General features: G+C 41.2%; 1 protein-coding gene across 3 annotated transcripts in view; it reads left to right on the top strand.

The window, feature by feature from the left end:
- MTHFD1L (methylenetetrahydrofolate dehydrogenase (NADP+ dependent) 1 like) overlaps positions 1 to 24,304 on the top strand; it is a 248,969-nt gene that overhangs the window by 145,017 nt on the left and 79,648 nt on the right. For 2 of the 3 annotated variants that reach the window (XM_034765426.1, XM_034765425.1), the window contains exons 21-24: positions 5,508 to 5,647; positions 9,055 to 9,096; positions 11,661 to 11,761; positions 12,465 to 12,642. In XM_034765426.1, the coding sequence (XP_034621317.1) occupies positions 5,508 to 5,647; positions 9,055 to 9,096; positions 11,661 to 11,761; positions 12,465 to 12,642 (461 nt within the window). Of the gene's footprint in view, positions 1 to 5,507; positions 5,648 to 9,054; positions 9,097 to 11,660; positions 11,762 to 12,464; positions 12,643 to 18,088; positions 18,760 to 24,304 lie in introns of those variants that run through there. The other variant, XM_034765427.1, reaches the window with a different exon arrangement.

Below are 24,304 nucleotides of genomic sequence, written 5' to 3'. Positions count from 1 at the left end.
ACATCTGCCATATGTCCTTTTCTAGCTCCACAAACTTTTGTTGCAACGTAGTACATTAGACACGTATGGAGAATGAAAATAGGAGTATGTGTGTCAGAGGTTTTCAGAGAAGAGGTACTGGCTGAGTTGACTGGAATCTGAAGTAAAGGGAAGAAATAGAGAAGCCCCATTCTTTTAAAATTTTGAATAAGTTTGAGCTTATTAAATTCCAAAATCAGTCATAAGGGTGGAGGGTCAGGTCAGATAAATTGCAAGAGTCAAAATGGACAAACATCTGGTTTATTCATCCCTCGCTGCACTAACAAAAATGTGGTATCCTGTTAGATAAATCATTGATCCAACCTAGTTTATTTTGGCGTCTGTGCACCTTGGTACTTTTGACTTAAACAAGAATCTATCAGTATATTACAGCTAACATGCCTTGAGCTCCACGTTCAAAGTTCGTGTGCTCCTGTGACTTTGAACTCTTCTTTTCCTGAGTTTACCAGCAGACAGCTGCACCAGAACAGATCTGTTTACATCAGAGGAGTAAAAGGCAGCTCTCAGTTCATAGTTTCCATTTCCTTTTGCATTGTTCAGGAATTCAGACTCACAATTCTGCATCCTGAAACTTAGCCTTATGTCTATGTCTCTGACTTGGTACTTCCAATACAAATGTTTTGTTTTGATTTTGATTTGCTGATAGAAAATGCTGATGTTAGTTTTTTCCAAATGATGGAAGTTAGTTTCATCTAAAATCAGCCTCAATTTACAAGAAATTCTATTGTGGAATAAATGAGCTTTCATGTCACAATTTCACTGTAGCCTTGCTGATTACTAATGTTGCTCTTTTTGTAAGGTCTCCTACAGTCCATAAATCTAAATTAGTGTGCACCACTTAACATTAAACTGTTTTACATATTTAGTTATAGCATGATAAATGTATTTTTAGGTGAAGAAACTTTACTATTTTTCTAAAGTGGTCATGACTATGAAATCTGATCAGGTTCAGGAACCACAACACTGTTTGTTCTGGTTTTTCTGACATCCTTCATACTGTACAAGAAATAAAATATCCCCAACTGTGCACAGCCAGGCAATAATTCCATTGAGGGATTCTGGTGATGACATAAATCGTGATAGGGAACCATTAGAGAGGTTTGCTCATACCGATCCCCACCCTAAAGTGGAATTATAGACTTCAGTGACAAGTACCTACTTTGTAGAAAGTTGGAAAATAATCATTTCCCTTGGTGTTTCTTTTATACCATATCTCTTTCTTGTTGTTATCCTTTTTCCTGTCTCCACATGTTTCTGAGCTTTCTCTGATTTTGTCCCTCCCCTTGGCCAAACCCTCTGCGGTGTTTGGTTTACGTAATGCATCTCTTTCCTGAGTAAGTGTGTTTTGCTTTTTAATTGTTTTGGTAGCTGAATTGATCAAGGTATAAGGAAATTAAGTGACTTGTCTAAGGTCCCATATAATTCATTATTTTGGGCTTGGCCAATCCCTGGTATATATTATCCCTATAGGATCTCAGTGCCCTTTATGTTACTAAATTGTATATGTTTATTTTTTTTCTCTAATAACAGGCCTCAAATACTACTGGTGGCGCAATATAAAATTTAGAGTAGAATTAAGCAACAAAATATTCGCAGAAAAAGTTTGCATTCCAGTAATAGATTGATTCTTTTTTACAATAGGGCCCCTTTCTGCAAGTGTATAGAAGCCTTAATATGGGAGTAAATTGCTTTTATACCCAGGTTATGGGTGAGGTCCATTTACGCTGACAGAGCAATTTAAAGAGATCTTAGTGCAAACAAGAATCCAGCCTTATATCGTCTCAAAGAAGTTGAGCTGCAGTTAAGATGGCTATAGACCATTTCAACTAATGTTCTTTTAACGTTAACCTTATTATAGCAAGTCTAAATAAAAAGTGTAGCTTTTACAACGGCTGTTGAGTTCTGGTCTCTTGAAAAAGGAATCTAAAATTCTATATAATATTGTATTCTGTATACACTGTAATATCTGACTACCTTCCAGTAGTTCATTAAGCCACATGACTAATCTCTGTCATGTGGTGTTTGTTCTCTCATCCTCTCCCCAGAGGAAGAAACATGTGCCGTAGTGTGTCTTGGTTTGTTAGTTTTTGTTTTTAATTATTTATTAAATAAAAGTAAGCTTTACACATGTGAGCAGTCAGTAATGTGATGGAAAATGTATGTAGATGCTTCATTGTTTACGGGGTCAGAGGTATAGATATTAAAAAATAGAGTAATAGACATTCTAAATGTTTTTTAATCAAACCAACTTTATTTAATCAAAGGTCAAAGCTGCTTCAGACAGTACTGTTGCACACATTTATAATGTGCGCTGTCCTAAAATCTGTTTTCAAATGTTTATTATAAATCCAACTGTAGGAGTTTTACAATAAATCAATAACAACAAAGAACAGGGGCTTTTTTAAATGAAAGAAATGAAAATGAAAAATCTGGGATTACTCTAATTTAGCTTCCTTTACTAAAACCATAATTCTGTTCTGTTCTATTTTATATAGGTTCTTATAGCACTTTCATCACCATAGTATCTGAGCACCTTTCAGTAGTGCATTAAGCAACATGACTACCACTCAGTCATGTGTTGTTTTTCTCTCATCATCTTCCCAGAGGGAGAAGCAGGGGAGTGGAATGTCTTATTTTGTAGGTTGGTTTGTTGTTTTATTAAATAAATATGCCTGTTGCTACTTGTTTATATTAGACGAGGCAAGGTCAAAGAAATGTGCCTTGCACTTGGAGTGGAAAGTGGTGAGGATTTTGATGGTCCTTAGTTCCCGAAGGAGTTCATTCCACAGCATCGAACCATCCCCAGAGAAAGTTCTGTCTCCCACATAGAGGAGCTTTACTCTGCCAGAGGAGCTAAATTGTCAACCACGTTCTTCATCCTGGAGCTTTAGATGGTCATTCAGATATCCTGGGCCAGGCCATGGGGAGCTTTGAAGATAGGGGTTGAGACTTCAAATTGATTCAGTATTCCATGGGAAGCCAAGTGTAGAGAACAAACAGGTGTAATGTGTGCATGGTAGCCTGTGTTGTTGAGGAGCTGCACTGTGCCATTTTGTACTAGTGGCCCCAATAATCTATTGTGATGATTTTTAGAAACTGTCTAAGCTTTCTTTAGTTTAAAACTGCCATCCTGAGTATTTTATTTGAAAAACAAAACTTGTGAACCCTGTGAAAGTGGCCACCTAGACTATTTCCTCTGAGAGAATGAAAAGTGACAACCATGCTATTGTGCTGCATCTCACCACCTTTGGAGGACTGGAACTAGTTCAAAAAGAAGCACATTCATAAAGAGTACCATTTCCTGTTTTTTTACTGGATATCCTAATGCAAGATTCACTGAGTTTTAAAATATAAGCTTTTTATGATTTTTTAATTTCTACTTGTAAAAAAGTCAGGCAGTAAGTCACCTTTCCAGAAACAAATTTTGACTGACCATTTGATATTGTACTTCATACTCTGTAATTGACTTTCCGTTATTTTTCTGTTTGTTAATCATAGTTTTGTCCATTACTTGTCACGACCGTGGTGTAGCAAGGAATTATTTATTGTATATTTATTTCTTGCTGAAAAGCCTTAACATTTCATGTGTAACAGCTGATTGCACTTTTGTTTTGGAGACAAAACACACAATATAAATTATAACCCTGAAATAAAGCAATAATTGCGTTCTTTTAAGTTAATAGTTTTTCATAATAGCTGGTTAAATGGTTTCCTTAAACTTGTAATCATTAAACTAAAACCAGTTTGAAGTCCCCTATTGTCCTCTAAGTCCCCATGGCCTCTATTTGTTTATGTTTTAATTGGCACACTGATTTGAAAGCAGGAAATAATATAAAAGTGATTGTACTGATTATTTGAGCACAAACAGGATTCAAAGTACAAGAGTTTGGCACATTACTTAATCTTCTCATTATTCTGCATTTTATTTCCTTTGCAGTTGGTAGCCTTCATCCCAGCAGCTTTTCTACTGCATCCCGTTTCCTTCCTCACACAGAAGTCAAGCTCTGACGTACCTGACTTTGTGTTTCTCCCTCTTTGGCCTTTAAAATAAGAGAATCCATCCTATCCATAGTTGTATTGTTCACACCTAACTTTTCTCGCATTGTACATGGTTCAATTCACTTGTAAAATGCTGAGTTTAGGTATTTCAGCATTTGAAGGGAAAGCGAACTTAAGAGGATGAAGAGTCGTAGATGCATAGCTGAACAAATAAAGGTGTCCCCCTCTGCTGAATTCTGGGGATTCCCATCCAGCTTTTAATGCAACAGGACACAACTAACTGGGAAGCCATGGAGAGTCATGCATGTTGCTTTGATGTCTCACTGGGAGACTTCAAGTTCTGTTGTATCCCTATTAAGAGTTAAGGATAAGAGACGATCCCAAAGAATGGAGTCTGCTGGATGATGGAGAAATTCAGGGGAAGGGCACTCAAGGAACAGAATCATTACTGATTTGTAGTGGAACGGGCGGGAATGGAACAGAACTTATTAGCTTGCTCCCATGCAGCGTGGCTGTCTCTATGGACTGCTGTGGATGTGGGTATCCCAGGGAACCTGGCACCCCACCAGGTTTGAAGCAATTGAATATATGGCAAGTGGAGAAGAAACTAGTGCAAATGGCTCAAGAGTCACAACAATATCATTATTTCATCTAATATGGACATTTTCCCTTGGATATTTTTAACTCGTAGATTAATGGTTTCATAGATTCCAAGGCCAGAAGGGACCATTGTGATCATCTAGTGTGACCTTCTGTATAGCACAGGCCATAGAACTTCCCCAAAATAATTCTTAGGGCATATCTTTTAGAAGAAACATCCAGAGAAACATCCACTTGATTTAAGAATTGTCAGTGATGGAGAATCCACCACGAACCTTGGTAAATTGTTCCAATGATTAATTACTCTCATTGTTCAATTGCACAATATCAATATGATTTTATAGGTATTTAGTATTGTATTTGTTTAAACATTGTCTGAGAGCAGATGATTGTGAATAACCCTGTCTTTCAATTTTGAAATTGCATGTCTGCTCTGTAAAAGCTAGAGATGAGCCACACATTTCAGACTTGGATTAAACGTTCCCAAAATTCAAGGGGTTTCAGATCCAGGTCCACCCGTATCTAGTAAAAATATGTGAGGGGGAATAATAGAGGGAAGGTTTGTTTGGTTTTTTAAAAGTATTTTAATGTACATAACTACACTAAAATAGTTGTAACACAGGACTGGATGCTACTAAAAGATTTCACTTAACTTTTTTATGCAGTACGCTTGGGTGACATATTGTACTTATCAGGAAAAAGAGAACTTACTGTGAGCAATAAATGGTTGAAGATAATCAAAATCAGTCATGTAAATAGAACTCTGGAGGTCTGGCAAAATGAATGCAGTTGCATTTTTAAAAGTATGCGGCATACTAGAATAAAGTGAAGCGTCCCTTGCCTTTAACTGAGTTCTTTATCCTTAACAGTAACTGAAGCTGGTTTTGGTGCTGACATTGGGATGGAGAAATTCTTTAACATCAAATGCAGAGCATCTGGCTTAGTTCCCAGTGTGGTTGTGCTTGTTGCTACAGTGAGGGCTTTGAAAATGCACGGAGGAGGGCCAAATGTAAGTATCTGCACCTTTCTTGGAACACAAATGATAAACCTGAAACATTGTCATTAACATTTGAAATATGTATAAAATTCTGAATGTTAAAAGTGGCTAGAAAAGCTCTTAATGTAAACAGTTGTTTAGAAATTCTCCTTCCTAAACTCCCTCATCACACTGATGTCCATTCCTGAATTTCCCTAGGAGATTATAGGACTCAAACCAAATGAGTAAGGATTATATAGCTATGAAGAAGTACTCATTCTTAGAAAAGGGAGTGAAGTTTGTTTATATTTTTTAAAAATCCTTTGAAAAATTATTTATATACATTCTCTCCCATGCCTGTTAAAATAGTGATTTGTAAATCTCAGTGGTGTTAATACCTAAGTGCATGGTCACTATGAGTGCAGGGTTGTTATGAGCCAGAGTGCTTGGCAGCTGATGGGGAGAGAGGAATTCAGATTGCAGTGTGCTTAGTGGAATCAGGGAGTTTTGAGACTCTTGTCTTGTGACTGGAAGGCCTGTGGCTTTTGCCACTGAGGTGGAGGGAACTTCCTCCCTCTCTCCCCCATAGGTTTGACTCCTTTTCTTTTCCAAGCCACCTGATACAAATGAATGTATGGTGTTCCCCTTTCCCCACTATATCACTCCCTCTGCATGGGCCCAAGCCGGGTCTTGTAGATTGCTAGTCACAGAGGCACTCCTCACTCAATCAGGCAGAATCAGGAGTACTCCTATGAGTGACTGGCGCTCTACTAACCAGGCAAAGACACTGAAAGCCTAGCAACATGCGTCAGCTTCTCTGCCCAGCATTCTGAAAGGATCTGATACTGCCAGGGAAACAACTTTCTGTGGAGCCTCATATTGGGGGCAAATTCCAGAGCTGTTTCTACAACCACAGAATTGTGGAATGCACAGAGCCTTCCTTGTATCTAATCATCTCAGAGAGAATAAGTGCTGAGATTTTCCCTTATTCATACCTTTTGGTGCCAAGTTTTCTAAGATTAAATACCCAAAATATTGTTGTCATAGTGTTACCTGTCTGTCATTCTCACCCAACACATACAGCTCTTTTATCTTTTGACATGTTGTTCCTCCATAAATTTCATGATAGTACATGGAGGTGAAAATTTTTATTCAGTCTAGCAAAAGGGGAATTTAAACCTGCCCTTTCTAACTATGTATTGATTTTATCTAACCCTTGTCTTTCACAAATGTACGTTGTAGATTGCCCCACACAATATACTGTACAAGGACAGAATGGGCCAAATCATAGGTCTGGAACGTTAGCTATAAAAGTGACTGTATAAACCAAACCTTTGTGACGACTTGATATTTGTGCTGCCAGTCTGGTCCCAAGGAATCATGTAGAGCAGCCTTAGTGTTGCTCTAATTTGCAGCTGCCCACAAGGCACGATTCCATCAGCCACAAGAGTGCTGTGTCCATTCCTGCTGTCAGTTGCTTATGCCCTCTGTGCTGGGATGCTATCCTCTCAGCTAGTTAAATACAGATTTCTGCCGCCTTTGTGTGCTTTATATATATGAAAGATGACAACATCTGTGTCACCTGCGATCAACTATTTAGTAACTTTATACCTAAATCTGTACACTAATCTTGTGGCTGGAGGAAAGGCAGTGTTTCCAATTCCTGGAAACAGTATATATTTTCTTTCTTTTATGATTGGATAGCAGCCCCTGATGTAATTTAGACAGCCCCTGAGAGCTGTATAAGTAATAGCAACATCCCTGGGCTGCAGCACTGCACCCCGGCCCTCGGCATGCTCCTCACACCAGAACTTTCCAGGGCTCCTTGGAAGGCAGCATATGGCAGTCTTCCACAGTTCCAGCAATGGGAGAATCCTCCTTCAGCAGATGCAGGGGGGCCTTTTTATGCTACTCCAGCACTTTTGCCCAGTGTAAAGTGACTGCAGTCAGGGTGAGCATCTCATTGTTTGATTATTTTTTTTTTTAAATAGGATTCTACAGTCAGAACCTAGTTAAAGTTCTGTAGATGCCCAAGCCAGGAGCAAAGCCAGCTCACTCTCCGGTAGCTGTCACAGTTCAGTGCAATTACATCTGTATTCCCGCTCCATGGTCCCTCAGGGGTACCCATTCTAGGCACCTGGCTTCTCAAGTGTCATATCTCTTGGGCAGAGACCCATGTCTCTCTCCCTCCTGACCAGGGTTTTTCCAGGCTTCACAGTTCCCTGCCTACACTGTGATATTCCCAACAAGCCAGACTACCTAAACAAGCCACATCTGTGGTTCGCTTTCTCTTTAAAGGCTGTGAACAGCATAATTGACCAAGTTATATGTTACTAATGACATAAGCAAGCTCATTTATTCTTAAGGTGAAAACATTCCAGAGAAAACATATTCAAAACAATAAAAGAATCTACACACATGTTAAAAAGTTTACCAGAGGTTCTCCCAACTCCAGCCTCAGGCTCTGGAAGGTGTCAATCCTTTGAATCTCACAACTGGGTTTTCCCCTTGATTACAAGTTCATAACTGTCTCAGTTTCAGAGCCAGAACCCCCCAGGAATAGATCAGTCTTTCCTTTATACAGCTTGGCCCTTTGATCTTGACTGCATGTAATATTGATCAGTAGACAGTGGCTCACTTCTCAGGGCGGAGCTTCAAAAGGCTGGATTTTTGCATAATGAGAGGTGAGGAATTTGCATTCACCTCCTCCTAGTTATTCCCCAGGAAAACGACTTCTCACATTTTGATCCAAAAGTCCATTCTTGTCTGGAACGTTGTTCAGCATAGTCCTTTGAATCCCCAGGTCTCACATCTGTCACATCTCCCCTGTCAAAAGGTTACATACAATCCCAGCCCACAATAATACATAAACCATTCAATATGATGGCTCCCAAAGATACTTAATTCAAGAAGGTCTCCCAAGGATATTGCAGGAAATTGCTATATCTGTCTCAATAGCTATATTAGCCTTAGAATACAAACATTGTGTAAAGTTGTAAAAATTCATTTTGTCACCAAAATCAGCAGATAGGATTTAAAATCCACACAGAGAACCGATTTCTTAACCAGTTGCCATTTTTTCATAGTAATTTTCTGATCATAACTGTGGTGGGTTGTTTTTTTTTTTTTTTTTTTAAGAAAGCCCTGACACCGAGTCACTGCTGTAATAAACTGAGAAGACATAAATTCTTATTTTTGGGTCGGGGGGAAGTGATAAATTTTGCCATTCGCTTTGTACAGCTGTAACTTTCTCTAAGGCTATGGTCTGTGGTTGTACTGAACTTCTGTTGCTGGAAAGGAAGGTAGTTGTCTTATTTAGTATTGTCAATGCGCGTGATGTTTTGGAGTACAAAAGTTTTTAAAAGGTTATACTCCTGACCAGGCAGGTAGTTGACTAATATTGTTAGATGATTGTTAATTTTACTTGCTTATGATTTCAGGTAACTGCTGGTGCCCCTCTTAAGAAAGAATATACAGAAGAGGTAAGAGCAATTACTGGAAAACTTAATCCTGTCCTTTTTATAAAGTTCTGATTTGAAAAGGTCTAAAACAACACAGTTGCCAGTTACTTTGCAAACAATAAAGCAAGAGGAGAGTGGCGAGTTTAGATGCAGGCAGTAGATGCAACAAGCACTTCTTGATTGAGGTTTTATGATACAATTTAAAAATAAATATGAAAAATACCTACAAAGGGAAGAAAATCTCTGTTTACTCGGTTGTATGGATTGGGTGCAATATCATAGTAAGATAGCAGTGGTAGCATTCAGACTTAAGAAGCCCTTTCCTAGTGTTAGATATCTTTTGACCTTGGAAGTTACTTCAATTGAGTAACTCTCAGATATTTCTAGAGCACCCACCAGGATAGAATTGGAGAGCTGAGCGCCTACAAAGGAACTCTATTTCACTTCAGTACTCTTACGAGAGAGAGCCACCGTGAAGTGTAACCTCCTTTTTTCCTTGATCAAAAGTTTTTTCAGGTTAAAAATTGAGTTTTTCTATTTACATCAAAACAATGACACTTGAATTCAGATTATCAGACAAATATGTTAACTATAGTAAAATATTGTGCAAACTTCTTCAATTTTCATCTCCTGAAACTTGGAAAGTTATTCTTGGTATATTGTCTGGATTCATGGACTAACCAAGATGCCCATTAAGGGATCTACTTGTGTCATTACCATGTGAAGGAACCTGATTATTCATTGTGTGTGTTCAGTTATCTTTTTTCACAAGTATTTTATTTACCTACGGAGAGATTAATATCCATGCCTAAGGCCATTTACAATTTAGGGGCTGAAAATATTGGCATTTCTTTCCCTTTTTCTATTCCTCCTTCCCTTGACATTTGTAAGTAAAATTAAAGTATATATGAAAATCTACAGAAAGTAATAGTGTGGCATTTATATAACTATAAACATAAACTGAGTGTACCAAGAATTGAACTGTCTATATATATCTGTTCATGCTAAGGACAGGGAGCCACTATTTCCAAGCCTCACCTTATACAAAAAAATCATAAACAAATGGCCCTAGGAAATGAAACAGGAAGAGGCTCTTTAACACATTCAAAATAGTGTCATGTCCAGTCTCATGTGTTAGGATAATGTGCTGACTCTAAGGCTTAATATTAATCCTGCTCTTCATGCCTGGGATTAGACTGCAAGATGGCACAACTCAAACATAGGCTATACATGTTTAAAGAATAAATGTGTGGGCTCTGTTTCATCTTTGTGGATAAAGCCTATGTATAGCCTATTACTTGTGCTTTAGCTGCTGTATACTTTTTTTTTAATTACTGTTTTGCAACCTGGTTATTAGGTTTCGTATGTATTTCTGATATAGAAATCTTCCAACCACTTCACTTCTATAAACCATTACCATGTTTGGCTCATACAAATAATTATTATAATACTTAGTTCTCATATAGTAGTTCTAAACAGTGGATTCAGGAATGGAGGGATTAATGAAGGTAAAATATTTTTATATCTGTCCTTACATTACATGATGGGCAAATTATATTCCAATGTACTTTTCCATGGAAAATCAGTATACAGCCTTGGTTGGCAAAGCCTAAAACCTCTAAGTAGGGAACAGGATGGAACAACCTGAGAAACTCAACAGTACTAAATCACCTGGACTGTATGCTTGTATGTTCACATGTGTGGGAAAGAGAAAGCTGTCTGAGTGGGCTTGTCTTGTATTTTAAATGTCCCAAGTTTGAGAGGCTTATGATCTACATTTCTATGGGCCTAAACCGCCTCCCACTGAAGTCAGTGGGATTTTCCATTCACTTCAGTGGGAGTTGAATGGGGCCTCATGTCAGCTAGCATCCCTGTCAACCATCCTCTCTGGGAAGCTTTTGGTATTTGGGCATTTAATAGAATGCCCACATTAGTGCAATCTCACAAGGTAAGTGGCATCACACAAAGGATTTTGATTTGAGTGAACTCTCCCTGCATTTGAGCTTGGCAGGGGAATGAGAAGGCTAGTCCATCTCCTCCTTCCATTTGTCCTCCCTGGGCCTGGATATCTGGTGAAAAAGGATCCTAGGAGGAACCAGATGAGATAGCGCCAGTCCTGTGATGGAAAGCTTCTGCAGCAAATGTCTTAATGAATTGTATTACTGTGTAACTCCTTTAGATGGAGCCACGAATTAGAGTAGGGGGGAACTGGCAGCAGTCCACACCACTGCCAATGTCAACCAGCCCACAGATGTTTTCTGGCATCTTGTTTATTGATTGATTGGCAGCCAGTTGGCAGCAGCTCTGTCTTGCTTGTGTCCCAGAAGGGAGCAATCTGGCAGCATGCTCAAATGTAAAAGATCTGGACCCTGCTCAGTTATGTAAATGCGGCTGCTGCTACTGAAGTCAGAATGAATAGGATACATAAGTATTTTGTCTGAAGCCTGTTATAAAGGTTACCCATAAATATAAAAATAATTATAACTAACCATGTTTGTTGTAATTTCTGGAAATTTCTTTGGCTAGAAAAGATGCGACACATCTTGCCATTTCTGTTTTGTTTTTTTGTTTGTTTAATGATGTAGAATCTCCAGCTGGTAGCTGATGGCTGTTGTAATCTACAGAAGCAAATTCAGATTGCTCAACTCTTTGGAGTTCCTGTTGTAGTTGCTCTAAATGTCTTCAAGTAAGTCAATCCATCCTTTACTCATGCTAGTAGACCCCAAAGATCAAGCTCATTGTCTTTGCACTAGGTATAATCACTTACTTCCGCACCTTATATAGTATATTAAATATATTACCACTCACAGCTGGGTGAAAATCCAGGAAGTGGAATCAGTATTAACTTCATATACCACTTAAAAGAGTTACAAAGATTCTACTGGTGTTGTGACGTAATTAAATATGCTTGTTCAGTCCTGAAAATATTTTAAAATTCAGAAAACTGTAATGTAATTTTCAGCATTTCATTTAGGGCGCTTCCTATTTACATTTGTTACATGGCATGAAGAGAGAAGCTTTTAAAGAAATCAGAGAATAGTTTATATTTGACTTGTAGAAAGGATTTAAAAAAAAAAGTAAATTCATCAAACTTTTTATACATCCTGAGGCATATAAACATTTTAAAAACCCCTCTAGCTGCCTCTTTTAGAGGTTTTCAAATCACATAAATATAGAATGGTATTGTATGTGATTTGTAATACTTATTTAAATGAAATATTCCTACTTCAATGTACTTAAAACATTTGGGGGTTTTACAAACATTTAATAATTGTATGATTTCCATAACTAACTTGTTTCACAATTGTAACTACAGAGCATTGCTTAACAAATAAGGCTGTACAAGAGTAAATAAACAAAATAATGACATTGAACTGTTTGGTTGGCAGAACTGACTCCCATGCTGAAGTTGATTTAGTCTGTGAGATTGCAAAACAGTCTGGAGCATTTGATGCAGTGCCCTGCAATCACTGGTCAGCTGGCGGTAGAGGAGCTGTGGAATTGGCTCAGGCTGTGAGAAAAGCTGCCAGTCAGGAAAACCACTTCAAATATCTGTATAACTTGGAGGTAAGATGATTAAAAAGAATATTGCAATAGTTTCAGATGCAGAACAAAGAGGATGTTGCAACAAATCTATTTTGAGTTCCTTTTAGATGTCAGCTATGAGAAGGTGCTTGCTTGGCTTAATAATATCCCAGGCATTGCAGATTAAAAAATAAAACTATTACTGAAGATCAAATAGTGAGTACTTCTGGCAGTACAGGATTGCTCATTGCATGATAGCATACTTACTAGTGCTTTGTTTAGATTTAAATATCCCCAGCAATGAGGCCTATACTGGTCCTAGGAGGCTTTTCATGGCATTCAGCTGAAATTTCATTTTCTTAATGTCATCCTGTTTGAAATGCACACATACACCTGCGACTCCCTGAAGTGTTCCTTTCCTTCTTTAGGCAAAGGATAGTTTCTCAAGACTTATGTTGTATGCACATCTCTACCATTGATGTGTTCTCTGACATTGAAAAAGTCACTTACACTAACTGTTCTTCAGTTTACTTGTCTGCAAAGTGCTCAGTGTTACAGCATCCCCAGGTTGCAAGGAGGAGCAATTGCAGACAAAGTCCTGCTTGGCCCCTAGGGCCCCAGGATGGAACACACTCAATGCAGACAGAATGTTTGGATAATTATATTGCCAAGAATTTTGTTAACAAGCCTCTACTGAGCTTGTGCAAATAATGGTTTTCAGAAGCTAACAACTTGGCCAAGTCTGGATGGATTTTCACTGGAACAGCAAAATGCAATTGTCTAACTCCTTGGTGACACCCTCCCCTGCTCATCCCCTCCCCCCCCCCAACAGGGCCAAGTTTCAATCTCTATTTCAATAGATGAAGGTGCTAGAGCTTATCAAGAAAAATGTTAGTAAGACTTTTTTTTTTTTTTTTTTTTAACATGAGCAAAACCAATTTATTTTCCCTAATTTAATTCTTGCAAATAACAGAATTCTTTCTGCTGAAACTTTCTTAAAATTTCAGCCTGTGACAGAAACCCAGCATGGAAAATTTCAGCCTGAATGGTTGAAGTTTGGTAGTTATAAGCAAGTGAAAATGAGGTCTCATAATGGAAAGTGTCAGGCAGTCTTAACTCTAAGTGTTGCTGTCAGTCTTGTCTGTAATGACTTGGCCTGCTCATACTTAGAGCTGAGTGAATAATTGATTTCTTTGGTTCAGTGGCTGATCTGAAAAATAAAAAAGTAGGTTTGTTTTGAACCAAAACTGATTTTTTTTTTCAGTTTTCCTCACTGAAATAAAACAAAAAAACAAAAAAAAATTGCTTGGCTCTAGGGGAATGTTTAAATGTCTGTCTGGAATGAAATTTTCTAAATAAAAGGTTGATTTGAAACGATATGTTTGAAATGGTTCATTTCCGAAGTGTCAAAATGTTTTGTTTTGACATTTCAAAAAAAAAAAAAAATCCAGATGAAAGTATTCGGTGAATTGATCCAAATTTGCAAGTTTCAGAGCCCTCAAAGATGTATTTTTCAGCAAACTTACTATTTGCCCCAAAAAAGTCCCCATTTCTATTTATCTTGCTTGAAGAAGTCTTAGTGCTTCATTTCCCATCTATTTCTGACAAGTGGGCACTATTTCTGATGGGGAAAATAGGGGAGGACTTTTTCTGACTCCTTTCTCTTGAGTCTCTGCCTCTACTCTTTCTGTTTGTTTTCCTCACCTCCATGCCCTCATCACTCCCCCTCTATCTCCTTCTTTCCTTTGGCACCCTCATCTTGCTACTTTTCTCTCCACCGCCATTTGTCCACAGAGATCTCAGAGAGGGTAAGCACCTGTAAATGGGCCAGTCAGCGGCTTTATAACCACCTTAGTGCAGGGATCGGCAACCTTTCAGAAGTGGTGTGCCGAGTCTTCATTTATTCACTCTAATTTAAGGTTTCGTGTGCCAGTAATACATTTTAACGTTTTTAGAAGGTCTCTTTCTATAAGTCTATACTATATAACTAAACTATTGTATGTAAAGTAAATAAGGTTTTTAAAATGCTTAAGAAGCTTTATTTAAAATTAAATTAAAATGCTGAGCCCCCCAGACCGGTGGCCAGGACCTAGGTGGTGTGAGTGCCACTGAAAATCAGCTCATGTGCTGCCTTCGGCACACATGACATAGGTTGCCTACCCCTGCCTTAGTGGAATGAAAAAAGTGTATTTGAACATAGGGCATAGTGGGTAATTTTAGCCTGACAATGCGGGGCACTGAATTCTTCTGCTCAGCAAAATACCAGGTACCTCATAGTGACAGTCCCAAGGAGATGAATGTGGTATAAAAATCAAGATAATTAGATATATGGGAAACAACAAAGAGTCTGGTGGCACCTTAAAGACTAACAGATTTATTTGGGCATAAGCTTTCGTGAGTAAAAACCTCACTTCTTCGGATGCATAGAGTGAAAGTTACAGATGCAGGCATTATATACAGACACATGGAGAGCAGGGAGTTACTTCACAAGTGGCGAACCAGTGTTGACAAGGCCAATTCAGTCAGGGTGGATGTAGTCCACTCCCAATAATAGATGAGGAGGTGTCAATTCCAGGAGAGGAAAAGCTGCTTCTGTAGTGAGCCAGCCACTCCCAGTCCCTATTCAAGCCCAGATTAATGGTGTTGAATTTGCAAATGAATTTTAGTTCTGCTGTTTCTCTTTGAAGTCTGTTTCTGAAGTTTTTTTGTTCAATGACAGTGACTTTTAAATCTGTGATAGAATGACCAGGAAGATTGAAGTGTTCACTTACTGGCTTGTGTATGTTACCATTCCTGATGTCCGATTTGTGTCCATTTATTCTTTTGCGGAGGGACTGTCCGGTTTGGCCAATGTACATGGCAGAGGGGCATTGCTGGCACATGATGGCATATATGACATTAGTGGATGTGCAGGTGAATGAGCCCCTGATGGTGTGGCTGATGTGGTTGGGTCCTCTGATGCTGTTGCCAGAGTAGATATGGGGACAGAGTAGGCAACGAGGTTTGCTACAGGGATAGGTTCCTGGGTTGGTGTTTCTGTGATGTGGTGTGTAGTTGCTGGTGAGTATTTGCTTCAGGTTGGGGGGTTGTCTGTAAGCAAGGACTGGCCTGCCTCCCAAGGTCTGTGAGAGTGAGGGATCATTTTCCAGGATAGGTTGTAGGTCGTGGATAATGCGCTGGAGAGGTTTTAGCTGGGGGCTGTATGTGATGGCCAGTGGTGTTCTGTTATTGTCCTTGTTGGGCCTGTCCTGTAGTAGGTGATTTCTGGGTACCCGTCTTGCTCTGTCAATCTGTTTCCTCACTTCCCCAGGTGGGTATTGTAGTTTTACGAATGCTTGATAAAGATCTTGTAGGTGTTTGTCTCTGTCTGAGGGGTTGGAGCAAATTCGGTTGTATCTTAGGGCTTGGCTGTAGACAATGGATCGTATGATGTGTCTTGGATGGAAGCTGGAGGCATGTAGGTACGTATAGCGGTCAGTAGGTTTCCGGTATAGGGTGGTGTTTATGTGACCATCACTTATTTGTACTGTAGTGTCCAGGAAGTGGATCTCTTGTGTGGACTGGTCCAGGCTGAGGTTGATGGTGGGGTGGAAATTGTTGAAGTCCAGGTGGAATTCTTCAAGGGCCTCCTTTCCGTGGGTCCATATGATGAAGATGTCATCAATGTAGCGCAAGTAGAGGAGGGGCACTAGGGGACGAGAGCTGATATATGGGAAGTAGATCGGCGGGATGATATGGGGTATTTTCACTGTCTTTCTGCCTCAACCTTGTCCTAAAGGGACACGGATGAGAGGATAGTTGAGTCTTCATCCCTGTTCCAGTCCTATCCAGAGACTGCCAAATTCAATGAGTCTTCTCTGGTTTGGTTTGGTTTTTATTGGGATTTTTTGCCAACGCTCAACAGACAAGCGGCAGGTTAAAAAAAAAAAAAATGCTTCAAAGACACCTTTAAAGCCAACATGAAGGAGTGCAATATTGACAAACTCATGGGAAACCCAAGCGCTCGACAGACCAAAATGGAAAAGGACATGGTGACAAGGATCCCGGTATTTCAAGATCCAGTGGAGAAATGGGAAAGGAGGAAAGAACGTGCCACACCCAGACTCAGCAATCCAGAAATGCCCTTCCATTGGGAAATGTCTGCCCCAGTTGTGACAAGATCTGTGGATCCTGGATCGGTCTCATTAGCTACCTGCGGATCCCCCAGTGATAACTGGCTTTCATTTTATGAAAGACAATCATCTGCAAACTCCAAAAGATCACCAATGGGGATTCCAAGGAATCAGGGTGGTAAGGGAAGAGTGAGAATATTGCAGAAACCCCTTTATTCGTCTCTTTTACTCCTTCAGATTCACTCTTCATCCATTTAGTCCATTGATCATTGATTTCCGCTGGTGTGGATTACTTTCAGGTATGCATGAAGTCCTAACCTCTTCCAACAAGTCAAGATACTTTGGGAGAACTTAAAAGCCCCAGGGTAGATTCATTCATTATCTTAACATTGTGTTCCAAGTGTTGCCCAGAGTCAGGTGAAAAAAACTTTAAATCTGATTCTTAGATCCTTTTTATTTTTCTCGCTTATGTAGTAAACAAAAGGTTGTAGTATGTCGTTTTTGTGTTTCAAATTAGGAGAATACTTCAAATCAGCTGAACTTTATTTCTCTGGATTTTTTCCAAGCTAGCTTTGTATTGCTTCACATCATGTTTCCAACTTTGTCTTCTAAGAAAATTCTGTTTTCACATGTTTTGAAATCTGCCTAGTATATGAAAAACAAAAATATTTTCAAGATGAACTGGTGTAACATAATGTCACATACAGTCAAATAGTGGTAGGAATTGAGAATCATAGTTCCTCTGTTATATCTCAGTCTAAATGTAGTAATGTGCACATGTAAAATAACTTTCTTTTCAGACTCCACCAAGTTATTCCTGGTTATAAAACAAGCTACATTAAATTTAATTTTCCCCTCAACGGTTATTTTTTTAAACGTTAGGTTTAGCTGGCATTTAGCACCATATTAACAAATACTTTTTCAAGAGCTAGTATGAACAAGTAAATAAGTACTATGAGAGCAAAATAAATTTCAAGCATATTTAGAGGGTGGTGTGAAGAATAGCTGTATATTGATTCTGAACATGCAAGAGAGATATGTGAACATCAACATGTCTGGTGTCCAGGACAAGGAACAGCCTACAGCGTGTTTCCCAGAGGGCCTGTCATACTAAAAGTGTAGGGAGGAGCATACATAAAGGGCTTGTAATATTAGAAATTACACATGGAAAACTTTAAAAAAAGAAAAAAATAGTCAGAAATAAAACTGAGTTTTTGTATGATAAGCTTTGAAGACCCATAACTTAGTTTAAAATATTATTAGCAGTAGTAAGAAATATTTTATTAGCATGTGGTTTAAAAAAGACAAAAAAGTTTGGCCCCGGTACATACGCTAACCCATCTTATTTTGTCGTTTGAATGTTTTTTCTTGTTTAGTATTTCTTTTTTGGTGGTTGGAGAATGAGGTTGGCTGCAAAGACCTTCTGAACTCTTTACAAAGTAATCTGTACTTCAGTGTGTTTTTTTGAAGAAAATATATTTGGCACATATGGAAAATATCAGAATTTCAATTCTTATCAGTGTAGACTTCCTTTCTGGGTTCACTTTTCTTGAAGTATGAGTCTTTAAATTACAGCAGAAAGCTATTACTCAGAATAAACTGACTGATCTATTAACATAAGCTTAGATAACCAGGGTTAAGGGGGGAGAAGAGAAGGGGAGTATCTGGGTTCTCATATCACTTTGTTTTGGCAAATTAAAAGATTCAGGGTTTAGTCTCCCTGCGGTTACACTGAGCTCTCTCTATTAGCATCAACATACCTGGGACAAAGAGATAAGGAAGCACTAGTGTGCACTTCACTAACTCCTCAGCTGGAAGTGGTGTTCTGTCCAGCAAAGCAGCTTGAGCATAGTGAGCCAGTGCATCAGCAGGAAGACAAGACTGACACAGCTGGAATTAGAGAGAAGAGAGAGATGAGACCAGGGGAGAGGTAACTGGTGCAGAGAATCAGCACATTCTGTCAGTCACAGAGGCCTGGTCTACACTATGACTTTAATTCAGATTTAGCAGCGTTAAATCGAATTAACCCTGCACCCGTCCACACAACGAAGCCATTTAATTCGAAATAAAGGGCTCTTTAAATCGATTTCTGTACTCCACCCCGACGAGCGGAGTAGCGCCAAAATCGATTTTGTCATTTCGAATTAGGGTTAGTGTGGCCGCAATTTGATGGTATTGGCCTCCGGGAGCTATCCCACAGTGCACCATTGTGACCACTCTGGCAGCAATCTGAACTCGGATGCACTGGCCAGGTAGACAGGAAAAGCCCCGCGAACATTTGAATTTCATTTCCTGTTTGCCCAGCGTGGAGAGCACAGGTGACCACAGATAGCTCATCAGCACAGGTAACCATGCAGGCCGATAATCGAAAAAAGAGCACCAGCATGGACCGTACGGGAGGTACAGGATCTGATCGCTATATGGGGAGAGGATTCAGGGCTAGCAGAACTTCGTTCAAAGAGACGAAATGCCAAAACTTTTGAAAAAATCTCCAAGGGCATGATGGAGAGAGGCCACAATAGGGACTCAGATCAGTGCCACGTGAAAGTCAAGAAGCTCAGACAAGCCTATCAAAAAACAAAGGAGGCAAACGGTCGCTCCAGGTCAGAGCCGCGGACATGCCGCTTCTACGACGAGCTGCATGCAGTTCTAGGGGGGGCCGCCACCACTACCCCCCCCCCACCCTGACCGTGGATTCCGAGGCGGGGATAATCTCATCAGCTACACCTGAGGATTCTGCGAATGGGGAAGAGGAGGAGGAGGACGAGCTTGCAAAGAGCACCCAGCACTCCGTTCTCCCCAACAGCCAGGATCTTTTACTCAGCCTGACTGAAGTACCCTCCCAACCCAGTATCCAAGACCACGACCCCATGGAAGGAACCTCAGGTGAGTTTACCTTTTAAAATATAAAACTTGTTTTAAAAGCAAGGGTTTTTAATGATTACTTTGCCCTGAGGACTTGGGATGCATTCGCAGCCAGTACAGCTACTGGAAAAGTCTGTTAACGTGTCTGGGGATGGAGCGGAAATCCTCCAGGGACATCTCCATGAAGCTCTCCTGGAGGTACTCCAAAAGCCTTTCCACAAGGTTTCTGGGCAGTGCAGCCTTATTCAGTCCTCCATGGTAGGGCACTTGACCGCGCCATGCTTGCAGCAAGTAATCTGGTATCATTGCATGACAAAGCCTGGCAGCGTATGGTCCCGGTGTTTGCTGGCATTCAAGCAACATCCGTTCTTTATCTTGCTGTGTAATGCTCAGGAGAGTGATATCGCTCATGGTAACCTGGTTGAAATACAGGAATTTAATTAAGGGGACAGAGGTGGCTGTTCCTACTGGGCTGTTTGCCTGTGGCTGAAAAGAAATCCTTCCCTGTAGTTAGCCAAGCGCGGGGGTGGGGGTGGGGAATTGGCCCAGAGCTTTTCGCGTTTGGCTAGCAGGGATCTTCCCTGATACCAGCCACGCAGTGGGGGGAGGGGTAAAGCGATCATCCCAGAGAATTCATGGCGGGGTGGGGGGTGTTAGTTTGGTTCCTGCAGGGATCTTCCCTGATACCAGCCACGCGGTGAGGGGAGGGATAAAGCGATTATCCAGAGAATTGGATGGGGGAGGGGGTTAGTTTGTTTTCTGCTGCTGAACGTTAACAGGAAAACCGCAGCACTCAATGGGCTTTGCTTGGTATGTGGGAAAGGACGACGCAGAAGCCGAAAGACAATGGCTTACCATGGCCGCGTGCAAGCTGAATTCTGTTGCCCAGACCTGCGTTTGTGATCTCTAGCAGCAAAGCCACAGGCACTCAATATTAAGAGGCAAAATGCGACCTTGCACAGATATCACATGTGCTATGTAATGTGAATAGTGTTGGTCACCGTGAAAGAGTATAAGCATTGTTCTGCAAAATGTATCTTTTAAAAAAATTCTCTCCTCTTTTTCCCTCCCTCCAAAGCTGCAAATTCTTCAAGCCTCCCTCCTCCGTCCCGAAGGCTATCACAGATAAGGCGTCGGAAAAAGAAGACGCGAGATGAGATGTTCGCAGAAATCATGGAATCCACCCGCAGTGACAGAGCTCATCTGAATGAGTGGAAGTACACGGTTTCAAAGTATAGAAAAGAAGCCAGTGAATGTGAGGACAGGAGGGACCAACGGGAGGAGAGGAGAGACACTCGAGATGAGAGGTGGCGGCAGGAAGATCAGAGGAGGCAGGATGCAATGCTGGGGCTGCTGCGTGAGCAAACAGACATGCTCCGGCGTCTGGTGGAGCTTCAGGAACGGCAGCAGGGTAACAGAGTGCCGCTACAGCCCCTGTATAACCCTCCTTCCCCCCTCACCATGTTCCATAGACTCCTCACCCAAACGTGTAAGAACACGGGGGGGAAGCTCCATACACCTTCCCATTCCACCCCAGTGGACAGCCCAAGCAAAAGGCTGTCATTTTTTTAACCTTTTTTTAGTGGCCTTTTCCTTCCCGCCAATCCTCCTCCCAAACCTCACCCGGATTCCCTCCCTCTTTTTATAATCTATTAATAAAGAATACATGATTTTTAAACGATAGTGACTTTATTTGGTTTGAAAGCAAGCTTGGGGAAGGGGGAGGGTGGGTTCCTTACAGAGAATGAGTCAATAAAGTGGGTGCGTTTTCATGAAGGAGAAACAAACAGATATTTCACACTGTAGCCTGGCCAGTCATGAAACTGGTTTTCAAAGCTTCTCTGATGCACAGTGCTTCCTGGTGTGCTCTTCTAATCGCCCTGGTGTCTGGCTGCGCGTAATCAGCAGCCAGGCGATTTGCCTCAGCCTCCCACCCCGCCATAAAGGTCTCCCCTTACTTTCACAGAGATTGTGGAGCACAGAGCAAGCAGAAATAACAATGGGGAGATTGGTTTGGCTGAGGTCTGAGCGAGTCAGTAACGATCACCAGCGACCTTTTAACCGGCCAAATGCACATTCTACCACCATTCTGCACTTGCTTAGCCTGTAGATGAACAGCTCCTGTCTCCTGTCCAGGCTGCCTGTGTATGGCTTCATGAGCCATGGCATTAAGGGGTAGGCTGGGTCCCCAAGAATAACTATTGGCATTTCAACATCCCCAATGGTTATTTTCTGGTCCAGAAAGTAAGTCCCTTGCTGCAGCCCTTTAAACAGAGTAGTGTTCCTGAAGACGCGAGCGTCATGAACCCTTCCTGGCCAGCCCACGCTGATGTTGGTGAAATGTCCCTTGTGATCCACAAGTGCTTGCAGCACCATTGAAAAATACCCCTTGCGGTTTATGTACTGGGTACCCTGGTGCTCCGGTGCCAAGATAGGGATATGGGTTCCATCTATCACCCCACCACAGTTAGGGAATCCCATTGCAGCAAAGCCATCCACTATGACCTGCACATTTCCCAGAGTCACTACCTTTCGTAGCAGCACCTGGGTGATTGCTTTGGCTCCTTGCATCACAGCAGCCCCCACAGTAGATTTGCCCACTCCAAACTGATTCCCGACTGACCGGTAGCTGTCTGGCATTGCAAGCTATCGCCACTCACTTCTCAACTGTGAGGGCTGCTTTCATATTGGTATTCTGGCGTTTCAGGGCAGGGGAAAGCAAGTCACAAAGTTCCATGAAAGTGCCCTTACGCATGCGAAAGTTCCGCAGCCACTGGGAATCATCCCACACCTGCAACACTATGCGGTCCCACCAGTCTGTGCTTGTTTCCCTTGCCCAGAATCGGCGTTCCATGGATAGAACCTGCCCCATTAACAACATGATCTCCAAAGCACCGGGGCCCGCGGTTTGAAAGAATTCTGTGTCCGTGTCCATGTCCTCATCACGCTTGTCGCTGCACTGCCGCCGCCACCGCCTCCTTGCCTCATTTTTCTGGTCCTGGCTCAACATAAACTCCATGAGAACGCGCGAGATGTTTACAATGTTCATGACTGCTGTCTTGAGCTGAGCGGGCGCCATGCTTGCCGTGGTATGGAGTCTGCAGTGTTCACCCAGGAAAAAAGGCGCGAAATGGTTGTCTGCTGTCCGTTGCTTTTTTTCATGCAGGGAGGGAGGGAGGGGTGAGGCTATACCCAGAACCACCTGCGACAATGTTTTTTGCTCCATCAGGCACTGGGATCTCAACCCAGAATTCCAATGGGCGGGGGAGACTGCGGGAACTATGGAATAGCTATGGGACAGCTACCCACAGTGCAACACTCCAGAAATCGACGCTAGCCCCGGTACATGGACGCACCCCGCCGAATTAATGTGCTTAGTGTGGCCGCATACATTCAACTTTATGCAATCTGTTTCCCAAATTCGAATTAGATAAATTCGGATTAATCCTGTAGTGTAGACATACCCAGAGACTTACCAGAGTCTCTTAAACAGGTTCGGACATGGTGAACTGACAGCTGCGATAGGGAAGCCAAAAATCACCTAATTTCTGCTACAAAGGAAAACTAAATTGGGAGAGAGGAGAAATCACAGGAGAAGGAAGGGGAAGGGTTTCTTTGGCATTTTAGCGTTTCCAGATTACTTCTATTTTTTCTAATATTTTTGTCAACTTCCTGTGTTAGCATGACATCATGATGTCACCAATGTTGCCACATTATGGTGTAGAGTCAGTCACAAAGATATTTTGGAACATTTCCAGTGTCCTGCGTGGCCAGTTTTCAGGGCACAGGACGGCATCATCAGAATCGGGGCCATTCTCTGGAAAATCAAGCAGATGAGCAACCACTTTTAGTGAATATTCAAAGCCATTAGCAACTTCAGCAGTGGTGTTCTTCCTTCTCTCTGAGGGTGACAATGCCATATAGAAAATCAAGACTCTCCTGGCCTCTCAGTCAGTTTTGTAAACTGAGCCAGGACTTTGGCTGTCCTAGCTCTTTTATGCTCCTGTGGTCGCTTGGTGCACACGTGGGCACCAGTTCTGCCGATCTGAATTTCAAGTGGAAGAGATCTGGTTTTGCCACAAAGGAGGAGCTCAGTAAAGTATCAGACAATGCAAAGATACAGGCAGCAACTCTGCATTGTTTGGCTCATCTTCTGTCTGCACCTCATAGCCTCAGAAAAGGGGTAGAGAATAAGAATGAGTTGGAGCAATAGAGGAGGAGGGAGAAAAGAGCCTGTAAATTGAAAGTGGGTAGGAGAGGGAATGGCAGGGAGGGCAAAAGCCTAGAACAGTGGTTTTCAACCTGTGGTTCATGCCCTCCTGGGGGTCTGCAGACCGTCTAAGGGGTTCTGCAAAAGGTTATTACCAGAAAACAGTGATTTTCCACCTGGGGTCCACGGACCCCTGAGGGTCTGCACACTATGTCTAAGATTTACAAAGGAGTCTGCACTGCCATTTGAAATTTTTTAGAGATCTGCAAATGAGAAAAGGTTGAAAACCACTGACCTAGAACAATAAGAACAGTATAAAGAGGAGGGCAGGAAAAGCAGTAAGATTTCAGCAGGGGAGAAAACACAATTGTTATTAAAAGGAGCTAGGTTTATGGGCTACTGGTTTGAAAGTATATTAAAGGAGCTGGAGCTAGGGATAAACAGTAAAGGGGGCACAGAATTAAGTACTCTTTAAATACTCTAATAATCTAGCATGGCTTTCCTTTAGTCTAAGATC

This window comes from Trachemys scripta, chromosome 3 (genome assembly GCF_013100865.1).
Source record: "Trachemys scripta elegans isolate TJP31775 chromosome 3, CAS_Tse_1.0, whole genome shotgun sequence".
Lineage (NCBI taxonomy): Eukaryota > Metazoa > Chordata > Testudines > Emydidae > Trachemys > Trachemys scripta.
The sequence above is the reverse complement of the archived record's forward strand: the minus strand, read 5'-3'. Positions and strand labels throughout refer to the sequence as shown.